We start from the raw sequence: 18,428 nt of genomic DNA on the forward strand, positions 1-18,428 counted from the left end.
CACATTCATTTATTACACATTTAATATTTGTCTGTATTGTGTATTATTAAATAGTGTTGCCCACCACAAATCCTTGCAGTTCTAAACAGACACTAAAATAAATACATGCATACTAATTACTATGGGCGAAGTCATTCCTGAGATGCATTTGTTTTTCTTCTTCAGATGAATCAAATTAATACCTATACATGTCTACTCAAAAGTAAGCCTTAATGGCTTCAGTGGGGCTGACTCCCAAGTCAATCAGTATAGGATTACAGCCGAAGGTTGCTGAGAGTAAGCCTAATTAAAGCAGAGACTTACTCCTATGTGACATACAGAGTCAAGTTATGAGTGATGTACGTAACTGACAGTGATCATCTTCATGTATACTCCACTAGCACCATTAGTGATCACTAAGCAATAAGAAAGCCAAGGAGTCACAATGTCAAAGAAATATTATATAGCAACTTTTATTATTATTATTCTGATAGGCTGAAATATCTTACACAGAGAACTAGAAAGCATTGCATTTTTAAACTGAACTTGTGAGTTAGTCTGATGAGGCTAAATTTGGCAGTGCCTGGTAAAAAGAAATGTGAACCCTTTAGGCAGGTACTTCTACAATTTCAAAATAGTCATCAGGCAGAATCACATAGCCTTTCCCTGGCAACGCGTCTTTTTCCTTCTGAAACTGAACAAGCTCTCTGAGTTTTTCAATCTGTTTCTCCTGACGCCTACATCGCTGCTGTGCCGTTTTAAGCTTCTTCCTCAGTTTATCCACCTGCTCTTCCAGCTGCTGGATTCTTTTCCTCTGATGTACCGTATCCTCCACAGTATAGTTGTGATCACAGAACACAGCAATATTATTGGGGGGTTGGAGTGGTGGCATTAACAATCCAATGCTTGAATCTAACAGTCTTGGATCAGTTTTTGGTGATGGTGGAGGTGAAGGAGAAGGAGAAGGAGGAGTTGGCATTTCAGGTGGTTCTTGAGTTTCTTCAGACTAAAACAGCAAAACAAGAATGTGTGTTTAGACTTATTTTGTAAACAGCACGTGGGGGAAAAAGACATACCAGTTTGCCAGTTCAACATAATCTGTTTGACAAAAATTGTAATTCTACCCAGTTTTGAATATGTGGTTCAGCCTTCCCAAACCTGGTATCTTCTAGATTTGATGCACCACATCACCCAGCAGCCAGTCTGGCCAATGGAGCTGATGTGAGTTGTCCTTCAACACAGCCAAGGGAAATCACATTGGGAAAGACTGATTTACGTGATAGCTGGTTTAAACTTTTTATATCTTTGTTACACTTGAGCATGCTAAAAAAAAGTTAAATATCAACTGAAGTAAGGAAAACAACTGACATATGAGAAACAAACCATGTATACAAATACCTTCCATGGCTGTTTCAGGGACATTTCTGCCAAGTGTATGTGAGAGAGATTATTCTAATATGAGATTATATTTTATCAAAGCATGATATAAACTATTATAAACTTATTTTGTCATACATAACTCAATATTCCTCCTGCCAGTATTGTCTGGAACATATTTTTAAAGTCATGTTCAAATAAAAGGAAAATCTATGTATTCATTTAAGAAATGCAGATACACATATGTGATTGCTGGAGTCAAACCAAAGCAGCTGGCTGGCTGTCCCTTTGGGGAAACTGCTTAAGGATCTTGAGAAATAGAAAGCTTCCTTTCTGTTTGCCTTTGGAGGGCAAGAAAGAGGAAGTTCAGCATTTCTTTTTAAATGTTGCTAACATATCAGTGATGCTTTGAGAGATTTTTCTAAATGCCCTGTAAAAGCATCACACATCTGCTGTGTCAGCTGATTTCCAAATCATCACTAATTCAAAGGGACTACTCTATTATGACTTACTATACTAAGATCAACCTTTTGAAGGGAAGACTTGTTTCTGAGAGCCTTTCCATTCAGCCATGTTAAATAACGATAAAAGGGTAGAATGTGATGTTGCCACTGTGTTCTCAATGCAGTGTAGCAAAACACAGAGCAGGATATGTTCCACTTGACAAAATGCCTCAGAAAATGTATCATGTTTAGTTTTCTTAAACTATCCTTACAAAAGGTGTATCTCTAAACATCTCAAACACCAGTTCCCACCTTACAGTAATCTAAAAATAGTGTACTCATGCCCAGAGTTTGGAAAAGTTACTTTTCAGGCAATTAAAAGTAACCTTTTGAAGAACTGCTTCTACATTATACACAAAAAGGATACACAACAATTTCTATTGGTCCTTCAGTTTAAAATTAATAAAATTAATTTGAAAAGTCCTGATGAGTGGCCACAGCAGTGGCAACTATCCCCTTAAGTTCACTCTAAGAACTGGGAATCTTATTTTTTGTTGCAGTGGTTTGAATTTCTGGGTAAATTTCCTTTTGCTATGCAGTAGAAATACAGAGACTCACAAAGGAGAATAGCTACAAATTCCGCAGCTAATCCATCCCTTTGTCATTAACTGGCACTTAGGATCTCAACAGTGCAATCTCAGAAACAAGAAAAAGAATTGCTTCCAACTGACTAAAGAGGAGGAAAAGGACACTCAGAAGAGAAGCAGAGCTCTCATAGAATTCAGAAACGCGAGGGAACAGTTGGTTAGAGCTGGATAGATTGACAGTCATCCCAGCCCAGAAAAATCCCTCCCAGTCAAACTACAAGCAGCATGCAAGGTTGAAAATCTCCAACAGTATTCCTGTCCCTCCTCCCCTAGGAGATCATAGCTGGGAAGAGGAGCCTAAACACTGAAGTAGCAGCTCACTTTTAGCAGTAATTATCTGAAATGGAATACTTTACTGCTCCAGAGTTAATGAAGTGGTTGGGCCAAAGCCGAAAGGACGCTCAGCTGTGGACATGCCTGGAATTGAAAGTCCGATGCTGCAAAGAAAAATACTGCATAGGAACCTGGAATGTAAGATCTATGAACCTTGGGAAGCTGGATGTGGTCAAACAGGAGATGACAAGAATAAACATTGACATCCTGGGCATCAGTGAACTAAAATGGACAGGAATAGGCGAATTCAATTCAGATGATTATCATATCTACTACTGTGGGCAAGAATCCCATAGAAGGAATAGAGTAGTGCTCATAGTCAACAAAAGAGTGAGAAAAGCTGTAATGGGATATAATCTCAAAAATGATAGAATGATGTCAATACGAATCCAAGGCAGACCTTTCAACATCACAGTAATCCAAGTTTATGCACCAACCACCATTGCTGAGGAGACTGAAATTGAACAATTTTATGAAGATTTACAACACCTTCTAGAACTGACACCAAAGAAAGATGTTCTTCTCATTCTAGGGGACTGGAATGCTAAAGTAGGGAGCCAAGAGATAAAAGGAACAACAGGGAAGTTTGGCCTTGGAGTTCAAAACGAAGCAGGGCAAAGGCTAATAGAGTTTTGTCAAGAGAACAAGCTGGTCATCACAAATACTCTTTTCCAACAACACAAGAGGCGACTCTATACATGGAAATCACCAGATGGGCAATATCGAAATCAGACTGATTATATTCTCTGCAGCCAAAATGGAGAAGCTCTACATAGTCAGCAAAAACAAGACCTGGAGGTGATTGTGGCTCTGATCATCAGCTTCTCATAGCAAAATTCAAGCTTAAACTGAAGAGAGTAGGAAAAACCACTGGGCTAGTCAGGTATAATCTAAACCAAATCCCTTATGAATACACAGTGGAAGTGAAGAACAGATTTAAGGAACTAGATTTGGTGGACAGAGTGCCTGAAGAACTTTGGATAGAGGTTCGTAACATTGTACAGGAGACAGCAACAAAATCCCAAAGAAAAGGAAATGCAAGAAAGCAAAGTGGCTGTCCAACGAGGCCTTACAAATAGCAGAGAACAGAAGGGAAATAAAATGCAAGAGAGATAGGGAAAGTTACAGAAAATGGAATGCAGACTTCCAAAGAATAGCAAGGAGAGACAAGAGGGCCTTCTTAAATGAACAATGCAAAGATATAGAGGAAAATAACAGAACAGGAAAAACCAGAGATCTGTTCAGGAAAATTAGAGATATTAAAGGAACATTTTCTGCAAAGATGAACATGATAAAGGACAAAAATGGGAGGGACCTAACAGAAACAGAAAATATCAAGAAGAGGTGGCAAAAATACACAGAGGAATTATACCAGAAAGATTTGGATACCTCGGACAACCCAGATAGTATGGTTGCTGACCTTGAGCCAGACATCCTGGCAAGAGTGAAATCAAGTGGGCCTTAGAAAGCATGGCTAACAACAAGGCCAGTGGAGGTGATGGCATTCTGGTTGAACTGTTTAAAATCTTAAAAAATGACGCTGTTAAGGTGCTACATTCAATATGCCAGCAAGTTTGGAAAACTCAACAGTGGCCGGAGGACTTGAAAAGATCAGTCTACATCCCAATCCCAAAGAAGGGCAGTGCCAAAGAATGCTCCAACTACTGTACAATTGCACTCATTTCACACGCTAGCAAGGTTATGCTCAAAATCCTCCAAGGTAGGCTTCAGCAGTATGTGGACCAACAACTCCCAGAAGTACAAGCTGGATTCCGAAGGGGCAGAGGAACTAGAGACCAAATTGCTAACATGCGCTGGATTATGGGAAAGCCAGAGAGTTCCAGAAAAACATCTACTTCTGCTTCATTGACTATGCAAAAGCCTTTGACTGTGTGGTCCACAACAAACTATGGCAAGTCCTTAAAGAAATCCTGACCACCTTATCTATCTCCTGAGAAACCTATATATGGGACAGGAAGCAACAGTTAGAACTGGATATGCTAGAACTGACTGGTTCAAAATTGGGAAAGGAGTACGACAAGGCTGTACAGTATAGTGTCCCCTGGCTTATTTAACTTATATGCAGAATACAGGACATCATGTGAAAGGCCGGACTGGAGGAATCCCAAGCCGGAATTAAGATTGCTGGAAAAAATATCAACAACCTCCGATATGCAATTGATACCACTCTGATGGCAGAAAGTGAGGAGGAATTAAGAACCTCTTAATGAGGGTGAAAGAGGAGAGTGCAAAAAATGGTCTGAAGCTCAACATAAAAAAAAATAAGATCATGGTCTCATCACCTCCTGGCAAATAGAAGGGGAAGAGATTGAGGCAGTGACAGATTTTACTTTCTTGGGCTCCATGATCACTGCAGATGGTGACAGCAGCCATGAAATTAAAAGACGTCTGCTTCTTGAGAGGAAAACACTGACAAACCTAGACAGCATCTTAAAAAGCAGAGACATCACCTTGCCAACGAAAGTCCGCATAGTCAACGCTATGGTTTTTCCTGTCGTGATGTATGGAAGTGAGAGCTGGACCATAAAGTAAGCTGACCGCTGAAGAACTGATGCTTTTGAATTGTGGTGCTGGAGGCGGTTCTTGAGAGTCCCCTGGACTGCAAGGAAAACAAGCCTATCCATTCTAAAGGAAATGAACCCTGAGTGCTCACTGGAAGGACAGATCCTGAAGCTGAGGCTCCAATACTTTGGCCATCTCATGAGAAGTCTCCCTGGAAAAGACCCTGATGTTAGGAAAGTGTGAAGTGTCAGGATATTGTAATTTTGTAGGCCTGAACCTGGATTAAATATGATATTAATCAGCTTCCATAATGAACAGATGTGTGACTGCTGAGTCACTGTGACAGAGAAGAGGATGATGCAATGTCTGAAGAAAAGATGACACCCAGGTGGAGAAGATGATGTAATGTGTCCAGTGATTGGACAGAAGAAGCTCTGTAAATGTATATAAGAGAACAGTGTGTACATAATGTTTTCTTCTTCTTCTATCACTTGCTGCTATCCTCTATGCCAGTTTGTCTGATGATTGCCTGCTACGCTGAAGTGTTGCCGGTCTGTATATTTGTATATTTTGTATAAAACATGTGTCTTGCTATAGAAGAAGAACGTGCCAGTGTCTTCAATCAATTAACTCTGCATATTTTCGCGGCGCGAACCAGACATGAAGGCAAGAGGAGAAGGAGATGGCAGAGGATGAGATGGTTGGATAGTGTCATCGAAGCAACCAACATGAATTTGACTCAACTCCGGGAGGCAGTGGAAGACAGGAGGGCCTGCCGTGCTCTGGTCCATGGGGTCACGAAGAGTCGGACACGACTAAACGACTAAACAACAACAACTTTACTGCTATACAAATTTCCCCAAATTAGCACTTCAGCCACGGTGAAACAGGAAAACTGACTGAAGATGATGCACAGATCACAGTTCATGCACTCTCACCAAACTCTGCTGGAAACCTGTATCAGATCCTAAAGTATTTCTTGCAGGAAGAGGGAGTGTTCAACAGGAATAATAAAACTTTCAGAGTTGCAACCCTCGTCTCTGGAACAGTCTCCCCCAAAAAATTTGTCTGGCTCCCTCGCTGGTTGTTTTTTAGAGCAAACTTAAGACCTGGCTCTTTAGCCAGGCCTTCCCTCCTGTCATTACTTAATTTAATTTTGCCATCTTGAATCATATGTTGTTGTTTTATTTTATACTGTTATTGTTTTTATGAATGTGTTGTTAGCCACCCAAAGTAGACTTCAGTCTAGATGGGTGGGGTATAAATTAAATAAATGAATAAAAATAAATAAATGAGCCTTTTTATGCTTTATATTTGAAGTCCACAATTATTAAGAGTTAATGGGACTGTTGTGTTTCTGTTGTTATTTCTAATATGGATTTACTACTATTTTCATTTACTAGTTTTAATATATTTGTTTTATTCTTTTAATATTGTGTATTGTTTTAGCTTTTAGAGAAAGGCGACATATAAATATTTTAATTAAATAACAAATAGCTTGGTTAATGAAAGCATGGCAGAGTAGTAGAGAAGCTATTCCAGCTAATACACCAAGAAGCAGGAATTAATTCAATTTTCTCCCTTCTGGTGTTGAGTACTGTTCTCTCCTCATCATACTGCTTGGAAATAATAGTGCTGCTTATACATAAACAAGCATATCTATGAACAAAAGAAGGTTTTAGAAACCTGCAGACTTCGCTTACCTTCACATTTGGTTCTGTGTGGCAAAATATTGTTGGCACTGCATTGTCTTTTAGTAGCTTGTTGTTGCATTCCCTTTTGAAGCAATCTGGAGTAAAATGTTCAGAACAAATGCTGCTATATTTTGTTGGTTTGAAGTTTTTTCTTCTAACAGCAGCTTCCCATTTCTTGCAGAGGTCAGGTCTTGTGAGAGGAAACCTATAAACAAATTGTATCTTGAGCATCTTTTAATTAGTACCAAAACTGTAGTGATTAGACCAAAGACTACACATTTCACATGGGATGTATTGCTAGGTCAAGAAACTGGAAAATGGGATCATTGTTTCGATTGCCCATTCAAAAAACAGGCACGTTAGTTCATGCCTGGGATGAGTAGGCCAGAAGCGTTAATTGAGAAGCCATACCCATCTGCACCTTCCAAGACCACAGCTCACTCCTTGGTACAGAGGTAATTGGCAAAAAATCTGAAGAGAAGGGGGAGAGAAGTTCCTCTTGAGAAATTACTCTGAAAAGGTTTAGAGTAATTCAACACCTGATTGCCACATCCCCTCGCAGATCTGGGCAAAATGCAGCCCTCCAGATGTTGCTGAACTCCAAATCCCAACACTCCTCACTATTGGCTGTGTGGGTTAGGATTGCTGGGAGTTGCAGTTCAGCAACATCTGGAGGGCCACATTTTGCCCAGATCTGCCTCAAAGAGTCTAGATAGAAAGTGGAATGATGGGTATAAAAGTGAGAGAAGTTACTTAGTTTTAGCCTAGACTCTTTAAGGATTTTCCCAAGCCACCAGCATATATAGCCTTCCTGGAATTTACCTGCACCAAGAAAATTTGGGCAGTGTGGCCTTTGGTTAGTATGGGCATCTCCGACCTGGCTTGATCTTGATATGCTACATTTGAAGAAATATTCCACATTGCCATAGCATCATTTAATATATCATTCTGTATCTAGACATGGAAAAAAATGCCTTTTATTCTTCTTACATGGTCTTCAAATAAGTAATGAGTTTATAATCCATATCATTCTTGTAAGTGAACACCATATTACACTAGCAGACATTTCATTCAAAAGAGACAATCAGAATATACCAAATTCCCTCAGCGTGTCATTATCCACTGTACACTACAGAAGAGTGCTTTATCACCTCATGTTAGTCTCAAACATTTTGAATATCACCCAATCTACTTAAAGAAACTGTGTACAAGTTGTACTTTAAAGGTGGTAGTCATAAACACAGTTGCTCAGAAATGAATCCAATGAAATTATATGTAATGGCTGGGTTCATCGGGCAGGTACAACATCCCCATTCTATTAGCTAAGAAGAGTGCTCCCCACTCATACTTGCAAATCAGAAGTCAATTCCTTAATTTAGAAGCTCCGTCTTTTATATCTGACTCCACAACCACTTTCATTTTGAATCAAACTGCTGATTTACCGACTGCCACATTTCAACTTTTGCAATTTTAACAAGAAAAAGAGTTTGTGAATACAAGAAGGAAGGCAATGGGATAAAATTTAAACCAGGATTGTTTCCTGTAGTCCTCCTCCACACACACAATGTTGGCCTGTAGCTTCCATCAACCCTAACCAACACTGCCACAGATAAGGAATGATGAGAGCTGCAGACTAACTTATGGAAAGTGCTATATTTCACACCATTGATTTAAAACCTGGCATTAAGTCTACACATTTCACTTATTTGGTAAACAAATAATTGAAAAGGAAAGGGGTTTCTGCCTTCTCAAGTTACATAATTCTAACCAACACTAGAACCGAACCACAAATTTCATTACTTTTGTAAATCATATGATTTACTGGCATTCTTCTGGCTCCTGTCAGGGGTTTCTATATTTTTTGGTGTGGGTAGGATCATTCTCTTTCAGTTCAGTTCATGTGTGTGTGATTGCTGGGAATGAACCAAAAGCCTTCCTCTTTTCATTTGCTATTCTTGTGAAGTGGCTTAATAAGAGAGCTGCAGCAAAATATTGGCTAATTAAACACTTCCCCTACTCCTCAGTTTGGACTTCATTAGGGCAGCAAAATTGTACTGTATCAGTTTAAATATATATATTTATATATACACATAAACACATACACACATGCAAAACTTCCACCCAGAAGCAGGAGACAAGTGTTTAATTTGCCAATATCATTAAGTGGATCTCTGCTTCACAATACTGGCAAATTGACAGCAAGCTGATGTGGACCAAATGAGGTCGCTTGAGATCCATCTGCCATTTGGATGCAAGAATTACATATTAGACCTCCTAGTAACCCTGTTTAGTCTGCTCTAGGCCAGACATGTAGACAAGCCCTAAGTTTAACCTATCAGAACCAGAACAGAGGTTTTGAGGGTATAGATGGCCAATGAAAATTTACTGGATTCTTTCTATAGTTTCTGATACAGTGGACCCTCTACTTACGGAATTAATCCATATTGGAACGGTGGCTGCAGGTCAAAAAGTCTGTAGGTCGAGTCTCCATTGACCTACAATGCATTGAAAACCGATTAATCCCGTAACCGGCCGTTTTTGTTCCATTTTTTTTTTCTGGTCTGTAGGTCGATTCTCCGGCTGCAAGTCGAATCTAAATTTTGCGGCCAGAGAAGTCTGTAACTCGAAAAGTCTGTAAGTCGAGCCGTCTGTAAGTCAAGGGTCCACTGCACATGATACATATAGATCAGTGATTCCCAACCTGGGGTACACATACAAACCGGGACATGTAAGGGTATGTGGGGAGAAAAACAATAATGGCAGGATATGTCAATCGTGTAAAACAAGATACAACTCAAAAGTTAGGAAATTAATTGAACATTATGATGAGTGATGTAGTGTGTTTTCTTCATTTTTTAAGCTTGGGAAAAGCTCCATAGTACTGTTGCTTTGTTATTTTGACGAATGGCAGCCACACGGTTGTATTTTGCTAATTTTGTTAGGAGCTTCTCGGTCACCAGGAACCCAGCTTTTCCAGAGGCACCTGATGGATTCTTCTAAGAATCCAGCTACCCATGTTCCCAGCTCTCCTTACTCTCCAAGCCCTGGGAGGTCAGGTGCCTGGACCTTCACACTCTTAATCTTAGTTTGGATAATCTGACTAAAGCCTTCTCTTCATAGATTTAAAAGATCTTGATGAGCTATAGGACACTGTTGATTCTTCAGCTATATGGCGCTTAAATGGACTTGTTTTTCTTGATTGATTTTATCTTGCCAATGTAGATTCCACAAATGTGACAAGCCAGTGGCAGTTTTCACTTTCCACTTAATCCAACAGATAATTACCTCTCTGTTCCATGTTTCCAATCGTATCTCAAAACAATTTCTGTAACTTTTGTGCTATCCTCAGAGTGCCCTTCCCCCACCCAAGAAAATGCTAAAGTCTTTCTTCAAAAGATGTCCAATTGCTGCCCTCAGTGCCATCATGAAACTGAATTATTGTTTTACTGTAATTGGTTTACAGCCTTTCCCTTTTTGTAACGCCTTCTCTTGGAAGTTTGCTTTGTGGTAGCAGTAACATCTGCCAGGCAGGCTAGTTCATTATGTACATTCCATATAGACACATCCCACACCACATTCCACAAGAATAAAGCTGTCCTCAGGCCTCTTCTAAAGGGAACATCTGAATTCCATTTGGTCCTCCCAACCTTTTTTTTTTCCAGACCTTCTTCATTTCTCTTCAGGGAAATTTTCTCATTCCCTTCTGTCGCTTGCTCCTCAGGCACTGCCATGGTAGACTGCCTCTAAACAGGGAAGCTCCATTTAGCCATCACAGCTTATACACATGAAGAAGTCGTGCTCCAATGGCCTTTTATATGTGGCAACATCATCATCTGCAAAGTTTCAAAGTCGTAACATGATTGAGATAAGAATGCCGCAATCAGGGAGAAACTGGGCACCCGAGAGAGGAAACCGATGTCCACTTTGTTGGTTGCTCCTCAGACACCGCTGCTGAGGGCCATGGCCTCCCTCTCCTAAGGTTTCTTCTATTTAAAATTTTTTATACTATTTTATGCTGTTAGCCGCCTAGAGTGGTCTTAACCGACCAGATAGGTGGGATATAAATAAATAAATAAATAAATAAACAAACAAACAAACAGTGGTCGAGGAACACACAGAAAGCAGGTGAGCGTGATCTGTGGGGCCTCAAAACACAAGTGAGAAGATGGGCAGATCCGCAGCACTTCGAGACCTGTCAAAGTCCAGACGCCTTGAGGAACTTTTAAAATCCAGATTTATTGTGGGGAATAGCTTTGTATTTACTATTTGTAATATGGTCGATTGTCTTTTCATTCTTTAGAAATAAGATAAAATAATTTTTTTAAAAATCCAGATTTATTGTGGCACGAAGGTGCCTCGAAAGAGCGACAGAAACTCCAGCAACCATAGGCCCGCCAGCGCCTATAGAAACCCACGAAAGACTTCGCCGTGTTGCTGGCAAACTCGAACGCTCCCCCAACTTTGCCATGGAAAACGTAACGTTAAGTCATGCGGTTCCAGTAACGAGGACAATTTCGGCGGCGGGCCGGGGGGGTGAGTTGGAAAATGAGGGAACGCGCCCTCAGACTCCCTAAGGCAGCCCACGGCGCAGGCGCGTTCCGCCCCCTCCAGCCGGGGACCCCTCCCAACAGTTTGTTTTTTTCAAACGCCAAACGGGCGGGGGCGCGCGCGCGCCGTTAGCTCTCGCTTCGCTCACCAGCAAAGGCCGAGCCAATGTACGTACTGGAGTTTTTAAACCCGAATCCCCCACACACACACACACGTCAGCGCATGCGCTCTAGCTCCTGCTTTACGAAGCAAACGACAGCTTCCCCTTTCCCGCCTGCTCGAGCGGGCGCTTCTTTCTCGTTCTCCAGTCACCTTTTTTTTTCTCTTCCCCCTCCCAATCCTCGCCCTTACTTACTTGTGGAAAGAAATAGGTTTCTCTTTGTCGTAACGATTCCGGCAACGGTAGGCAGAACAGGACTGCACCATCCTTTCGTTGCCGCCGCCGTTGCCTCTTTTTTATCACCTCTGCAAATAAAATTTTGCGGGAGCTCTGAATTATAAATAAAAAACAGCTGCCTCACGCAGGCCTTCGTCTTCCTTTTTAATAGTATTTTTTTAAAAAACTGAAGAACGACTTGAGCTGACTGTGGCCTCTCCCTACTCCAACATGGCGGTGCCAGCTTCAGGCGAACTCTCTCGAGAACTCCGCATCTCCCTTCGCTATTGGTCACGCCCCGCAATGTTTTGGTGCGATGCGTCTCTGTGTGGAAGGGCCAATCGGAGCAGCGCTACGGGCTTTGACGCACGTTCCTTGGCTCCTGCGCCCGTCAAGTGGACGTGCGCCCGCTCATTGCCTTGTTGCCCGCCACATGCGGGGGTAATTGATCCGGTGGGTGATGCTGTCCACATTAAGAGGGAACTCTTTTAATTTTTTTTTTTTTTGCTTTAGATCGGTCCAGAAGTGGTTTAGTCATTTTGGCTTCTAGGGAGAATTCAGGCTCAAGTCGAGCTAGAACCCACTTATTGGCCTTTCTTACAAACCACAAAGCTCACATTAAAAATAATGTCCACGAAAGCGCACATTTAAAAAAAATTCATCTTTAAGGTGCCATCATGGTTTTGTCTATTTTTATTTGCTTTTTAATTTTTTATTTACACAGACTAAAGCATTCCTTCAACATCACAATTAGAGTTGTTTTTAGTGTGATTTTTGTGGATCAAAATCCACTTCTTTACACACAGGAAGAGAATTCTGACAAAAGCTCAATCTGACGTAAAACTGTTGGTCTGTAAAATGCTATATCGTTTTTTCTTTTGCCAACTTTCTGAAACATGCTAACGTGTCTACTTAAGAAATTGTTTTCTTGTTCAGTTTTCCTGTAAGCATGTAGTGATCAAAAATATTGCAGAATGGATTATCTTGACCTTGGATCCCCAGCAACGTGTCCTTAAGGATCATTTACCTCTGCAGCTGTCCTTCCATGGCTCAGTTTTCTGATTTCTTGCCTGTAGCCTCAATTTTTATTAACCAAGGTACAGGAAGTCTAATAATTTTTTTTCTTTCTCAGCATTAAAGTTTTGTAATTCTTTTGTAGTCATGATTGTTTTTCTGATAAACCTAGTCCCCTTTTGCATTCACCTCTTTAGGCATCCTCAGTAGTCATTTCACATCATTGCTATTTTATGTCAACAGTCTGGTATATACATATCTTAAATCATGTTTTTTCCACCAAAGTTCATTCCTCCTTCCTCTTTTCTCTAATCCATCTTTCCATATACAGTAATACATTCTATATATAATTTGGATAGGATGATAAATTACACCATTATCTGATACCTTTGTTGATTGGAAACTATTCTGTTACTCATTACGACCTAATACTGTAGTAGCTTCTAATCCAAAGGAACAAAGAGTCCAAAGGACCAGTTATGCATTAGGAGAATCAAACATTATAGTACACTTACTTCTTTTAGATTGGTCTACACTGTTTCATAATTCATGTACTTTCATAATACAGCCAAAGACTATTATATATACAGTATATATTGATTTTCCTCTGAAATTTCTTGGTATGTTCTGGTTTTGTATGTGTTATGTGCCATCAAATTACAGTATAGTGATCCTCATAGGGCTTTAATGGTGAGATATTTATGCAGTGATTTGACTAGTTCTACCACCACCCAGGTTTTTCCTGTAGTGATGTACGGAAGTGAGAGCTGGAACATAAAGTTGACCGCCAAAGAATTGATGCTTTTGAATTGTGGTGCTGGAGGAGGCTCTTGAGAGTCCCCTGGACTGCAAGGAGAACAAACCTATCCATTCTAAAGGAAATGAACCCTGAGTGCTCACTGGAAGGACAGATCCTGAAGCTGAGGCTCCAATATTTTGGCCATTTCATGAGAAAAGAAGTCTCCCTGGAAAAGACCCTGATGTTAGGAAAGTGTGAAGGCAGGAGGAGAAGGGGACGGCAGAGGATGAGATGGTTGGATAGTATTGAAACTACCAACGTGAATTTGACCCAACTCCGGGAGACAGTGGAAGACAGGAGGGCCTGGCATGCTCTGGTCCATGGGGTCACAAAGAGTCGGACACAACTAAATGACTAAACAACCACCACCACCACCCATGAGTTTTCATAGTTGAGCACAGATCTGAAAACAGGTCTCCTCAGTACTAGTCACTATCACTATTCCCTACATCATCCTGGTAGCCAACATATATTTGAAGTGTGGTCTGTAAAGGTTTTTCTGAATCCAGTTTGAACCACAGGCATTGTTCCCTCCATATATTGTAAAGTCTTTGTTGTAAAATCTTTTGTACCACTTTGCTTGTATGGTACATTGATGTGATTCTCCTATAATTACTGCCCTCTTTGGTATCTCTTTGAAGGATTAGAATGTATATTGAATGCTTCCAGTCTGTAAGCCGTTGTTTGTTTTTCATATTTGCTGACATATTCTTAGTAAGATTTTGATAAATTCAGTCCCTTTAGCTTGAAATATTTATCTTGGTATCCCATCTACTCTCAATGCTTAAATTCTTCCAAGTGATTTGAGTTCAGATTTCATTTCGCTTTCTAAAACGAAATGTTTGTCATCAAAGTATTCTTTGTAGGAATCTATCATCCTGTTGTATTTTCTGTATAGTTCTTCAGTATATTGTTTCCATTTTCTTATTGTATTCTGATCAGACACTATTTTCTCCTATCGATCTTTCAGCACCCCTCATCTTAATTAAAAATGTCTCTTTGATGTCTTCATTTCTTAGAGAAGAGATATTTTGGTTTTCTGTTTTTATTAATTTATTTGCTGAGGTTATTATAATAGTTTTCTTTCACCCTGCAAGAGAGTTGATGAAAAAATTGTATTCAGGATTCTAGCCCTGTTTCTGTCACATTTTACTTTTGCTTCTTATTAACAATACCAAGAGTGTTTTAGATATAGAAGCAATTAAACAGCAGGGTGGTAGAATGCTGACACCATTAAAGCAATGCTTTATTTGCTATGCTCTAGCTATAAAAAGAGTAGTTTTATTTCTGTATAAAATAGTACTAAATGCAGTTTAATATACTTATAACAGTTTATTTATTTATTTATTTATTTATTTATTTATTTATTTATTTATTTATTTATTTATTTATTTATTTATTTATACCCGCCTATCTAGTCATTTCGACCACTCTAGGCGGCTTACAACATAAGGATAACAAGTTCTAATAAATTTATAACAATTAATTAATTAAATGATTCTATAAGATGGGGAAAATAAAAATAAATCAAATAAAGAGGGGAAAAAAGGAAAGAGTACAGGAATTCACTGGAAGGAAAGGCCTGCCTATACATCCATGTTTTTAGTTGGTTCTTAAAAGTACCCAGCGATGGTGCAGTTTGAAATAATATGGAAACAGGATCTAAATTGGACAATTTCTGAAGAATTATAGATTGGTACATGGAATCGAAAACCCCTTTAAATCTTTATTTTCAAATATAAGGTAATTTATTATTCTGGCTGGATAGCTCTGTGATTTAGGTAGGAGCCAGACCCTAGATATTCAATTCCTCACTGTGACTCCCAGAAAAAGAGATAGTTTGTGCAGCCATGGGCAAACTGCACAACCTCAGATTAGCCACAGGAGAATGGAATTATAAAGTACCTCTGAGTATTCTCTGCCAAGAATACTGTACTCTGGAAAGGGTTGTCATAAATTAGAATCAACTTGACAGTATATTATTGTTGCTTCTGTTGTTGTTTTATGTTGCTGCTATCAAATACCAGTTAAAAAGGCACACATATCTAAAGAGTCTACAAATTCATACTGGAGAATCTGTGGCAGACTTCTTATGCGTGGTGGTTATGTCTCACTGTGACCAGTTTTTTGTAGCTGATATATGCTAAATTAGAACATATTACAAGTAAAAATTGTTTTGATCCATTGTTAGCCCTGCTTAATCTGTTTACAAGTGAGAATTTAAAATGAGTACACAAAAATGTATTAACATGTCTACTTGTAGCTGCTAAACAAGAATTGGTCTGAAAATGGAAAAATAGTGAAAAAACTATTTAAATAGTTCGTATAAACATGTTTGGGATATAGCCTTTGCCAAAAAGACTAACACGAGAAATCTGAAGAACTAATGAGTAAACAGATACTAATGATTTCAATATAATATGGCTCCCATTATATTTATACAACAGGAGAAGAAAACTAACAAATTCAAAATCCGCAAGGAAATTTATGGAACAATATATTAGGATAAAATTATTATTCATATTAAAATTAAGCAGTCAAATTAGGAAACTAATGAATTATTCTGTCAGTAGTGTTACTATATTTGTTTATTTATCTATACAAGATCTATACATCTACTGTCTTCCTTCAACATATAATAAAGCTTTAAAAAAGTTTTTGAGATTCAATGGTTTTCTTTTGGCATTTTTTTTTTTGTATTTTCCCAAATATTTGGGGATTCAGTCTATAGTTCTACTTCCTTTGGAGCAAGATAGTTACTGCCATGTGATGAAGCATAGGGTTGAAATACAAATGTCACTTGATTTTTAGACCTGTAATTATCTATGTATTCACTCACTGGGAAGCTTTATTGTTTGTTTGTTTGTTTGTTTGTTTATATATATGCTGTCTTTCTCCACATAGGGGACCCAAAGCTGCTCATAACAGTAAAATAAGAAAATTTAAAATACTATATAAATATATTTTAAAAACAATTAAACATAAATTAAGATTTTAAAAATCAAGTATAAAAACAAATTTAAAACATTAAAAACCTATATGTTAAAAACCAGCACTCCTGAAATAACTTACTACTTAAAGGTCTGCCTAAAGAGGGTCTTTGCTTGATGATAGAAGGACAAGAGGGAGGGAGCCAGCTTTCTCTGGGCAGTGCATTCTAAAGCCTGTGTCCTCACCAAACAAGCTTGAGAAAGTGGTAGAATGGAGAGATGGAGTTCCCCAGAAGATCTTAAAAGCCAAGAAGGTGATACAGTCCTTCAAAGGGCAAGATACTTCTATCAGATACTTCTAGATATGAAGGACTAAATCCTTCTATTAAGACTAGATACACATGGCTCTAGTCTTAACAGAACAGGTCCCAGTGTTCACATGTGAGTAAATATGCATATGCTTTTATGTATGCATCCTGACTTTAGAAATAATTTCCACAGAGCAATTTGCAGATACAGTGTAAATGGATTAAAGATTGGGATTTACCACTAGTGATATATTTTGCTGTTTTTGTTACTGGCTCGTTTTTAAGAGAAAAAAAATGTTACATGATTTTTCTAAAATCATTAGTCCACTGAATAACACCATTAAGTCAGAATCAGCAGAACACTTTATCTCCTAGAATGAGAACATAGGAAACTTTTTACCAGTTTTGTACATCAATCTCTCTCACTCATATGTATACATCTACACAGAGCTCCTATTCTTCAGCACCACAGCCCTATGAACCAATGGTTGCTCACACTTATTGTAAGTGTTGGGACCTAAGAAAATGAAGTGGGTTGGATATGTTTTCAGTACAAAAGTAAATCTGCCATGTCAATTGTTTATAGCATTACATCTGTACATTTAACCTGTAAATAAAAATAAGCTGTATACATACAACCAAAAGCCGACTTTTATTGTAGTTTTCAGTCTGAAATGATCATGTAATGTAGGGAAAGGTGTACATGCTGCTCTTATATCCCTTGCCTTAAAAAGCCATGTTTATATGTTTTTTTTAAAGCCCTCACATCCATTTCCATTTGAACGTTAGATTTTAAACAGTGTTGTCTAATTTTAAGAGAATGCATGTGATTGACATCCACCTTCACAAAAAGCCTTGCACCAATACATGGAATATGTTGATGAAATATGTTGACATTTTCCTTCATAAGGACTACAGATGCAGGCATGGGTCCTTACATTTGTGACAACAGCATCCAGTTCTTATCAAACCTATATGGTTTTTTCCACAGGGAAAAAAAAAAACAAAAAACCACTGATTTTTGGGATGCTGATCTTGGTTGGATATATTGTATGTGCTACACAAGCTACATCTCTGAAGTATCAGAGTTGCTGTTTAGAGGTGTTCTTTGGTCTGCAGTTGCTTCTGTAAGTCCAGGCAACTGGTGTGGCTAGATGTTCCTTTGCTCAACTTTGCTTAGTCCAATCCAGAGTACTAATTAACTAAAATATTTCCAAATCACATTTCATTAATTCATTTAAATATTCCTAAGTCACCTTTTTGTTCAATATGTATGCATGCATGCATGCATTTACATCATTAAAAGATAATATTTACAGCCAAGAACAATATTAAAGCTAATATAAAGAAGCAGCTTACTCTATTAAAAGACAATATTAAAGATATACAGACACACACACATACACAGTGGAGTGGATGCAGATTGACTCATACTTACAGTACACATATCACGAGGA

At 38.8% G+C, this 18,428-nt stretch overlaps 1 protein-coding gene across 1 annotated transcript; it reads right to left on the minus strand.

The window, feature by feature from the left end:
- Nucleotides 1-427: 427 nt before the first annotated feature.
- Nucleotides 428-12,220, minus strand: THAP1 (THAP domain containing 1). Its single transcript, XM_020801381.3, has 3 exons — nucleotides 11,900-12,220; nucleotides 7,006-7,201; nucleotides 428-985 (listed from the first exon to the last, which is right to left on the minus strand). The coding sequence occupies exons 1-3, from the start codon at nucleotides 11,968-11,970 to the stop codon at nucleotides 587-589; spliced, it is 666 nt and encodes a 221-aa protein (XP_020657040.1). The 5' UTR covers nucleotides 11,971-12,220; the 3' UTR covers nucleotides 428-586.
- Between the last annotated feature and the right edge of the window lie 6,208 nt (nucleotides 12,221-18,428).

The sequence above is a fragment of the Pogona vitticeps genome, chromosome 2 (assembly GCF_051106095.1).
Source record: "Pogona vitticeps strain Pit_001003342236 chromosome 2, PviZW2.1, whole genome shotgun sequence".
Lineage (NCBI taxonomy): Eukaryota > Metazoa > Chordata > Lepidosauria > Squamata > Agamidae > Pogona > Pogona vitticeps.

Bases quoted from the DNA above. Each gene is read 5' to 3' on its own strand.
- THAP1 (XM_020801381.3), bottom strand. From the start codon at position 11,970: ATGGTGCAGTCCTGTTCTGCCTACCGTTGCCGGAATCGTTACGACAAA. The intron at 7,202-11,899 runs GTAAGTAAGGGC...ATTTGTTTATAG, and splicing joins AAACCTATTTCTTTCCACAA to GTTTCCTCTCACAAGACCTG. The intron at 986-7,005 runs GTAAGCGAAGTC...TTGCTGTTTTAG, and splicing joins ACACAGAACCAAATGTGAAG to TCTGAAGAAACTCAAGAACC.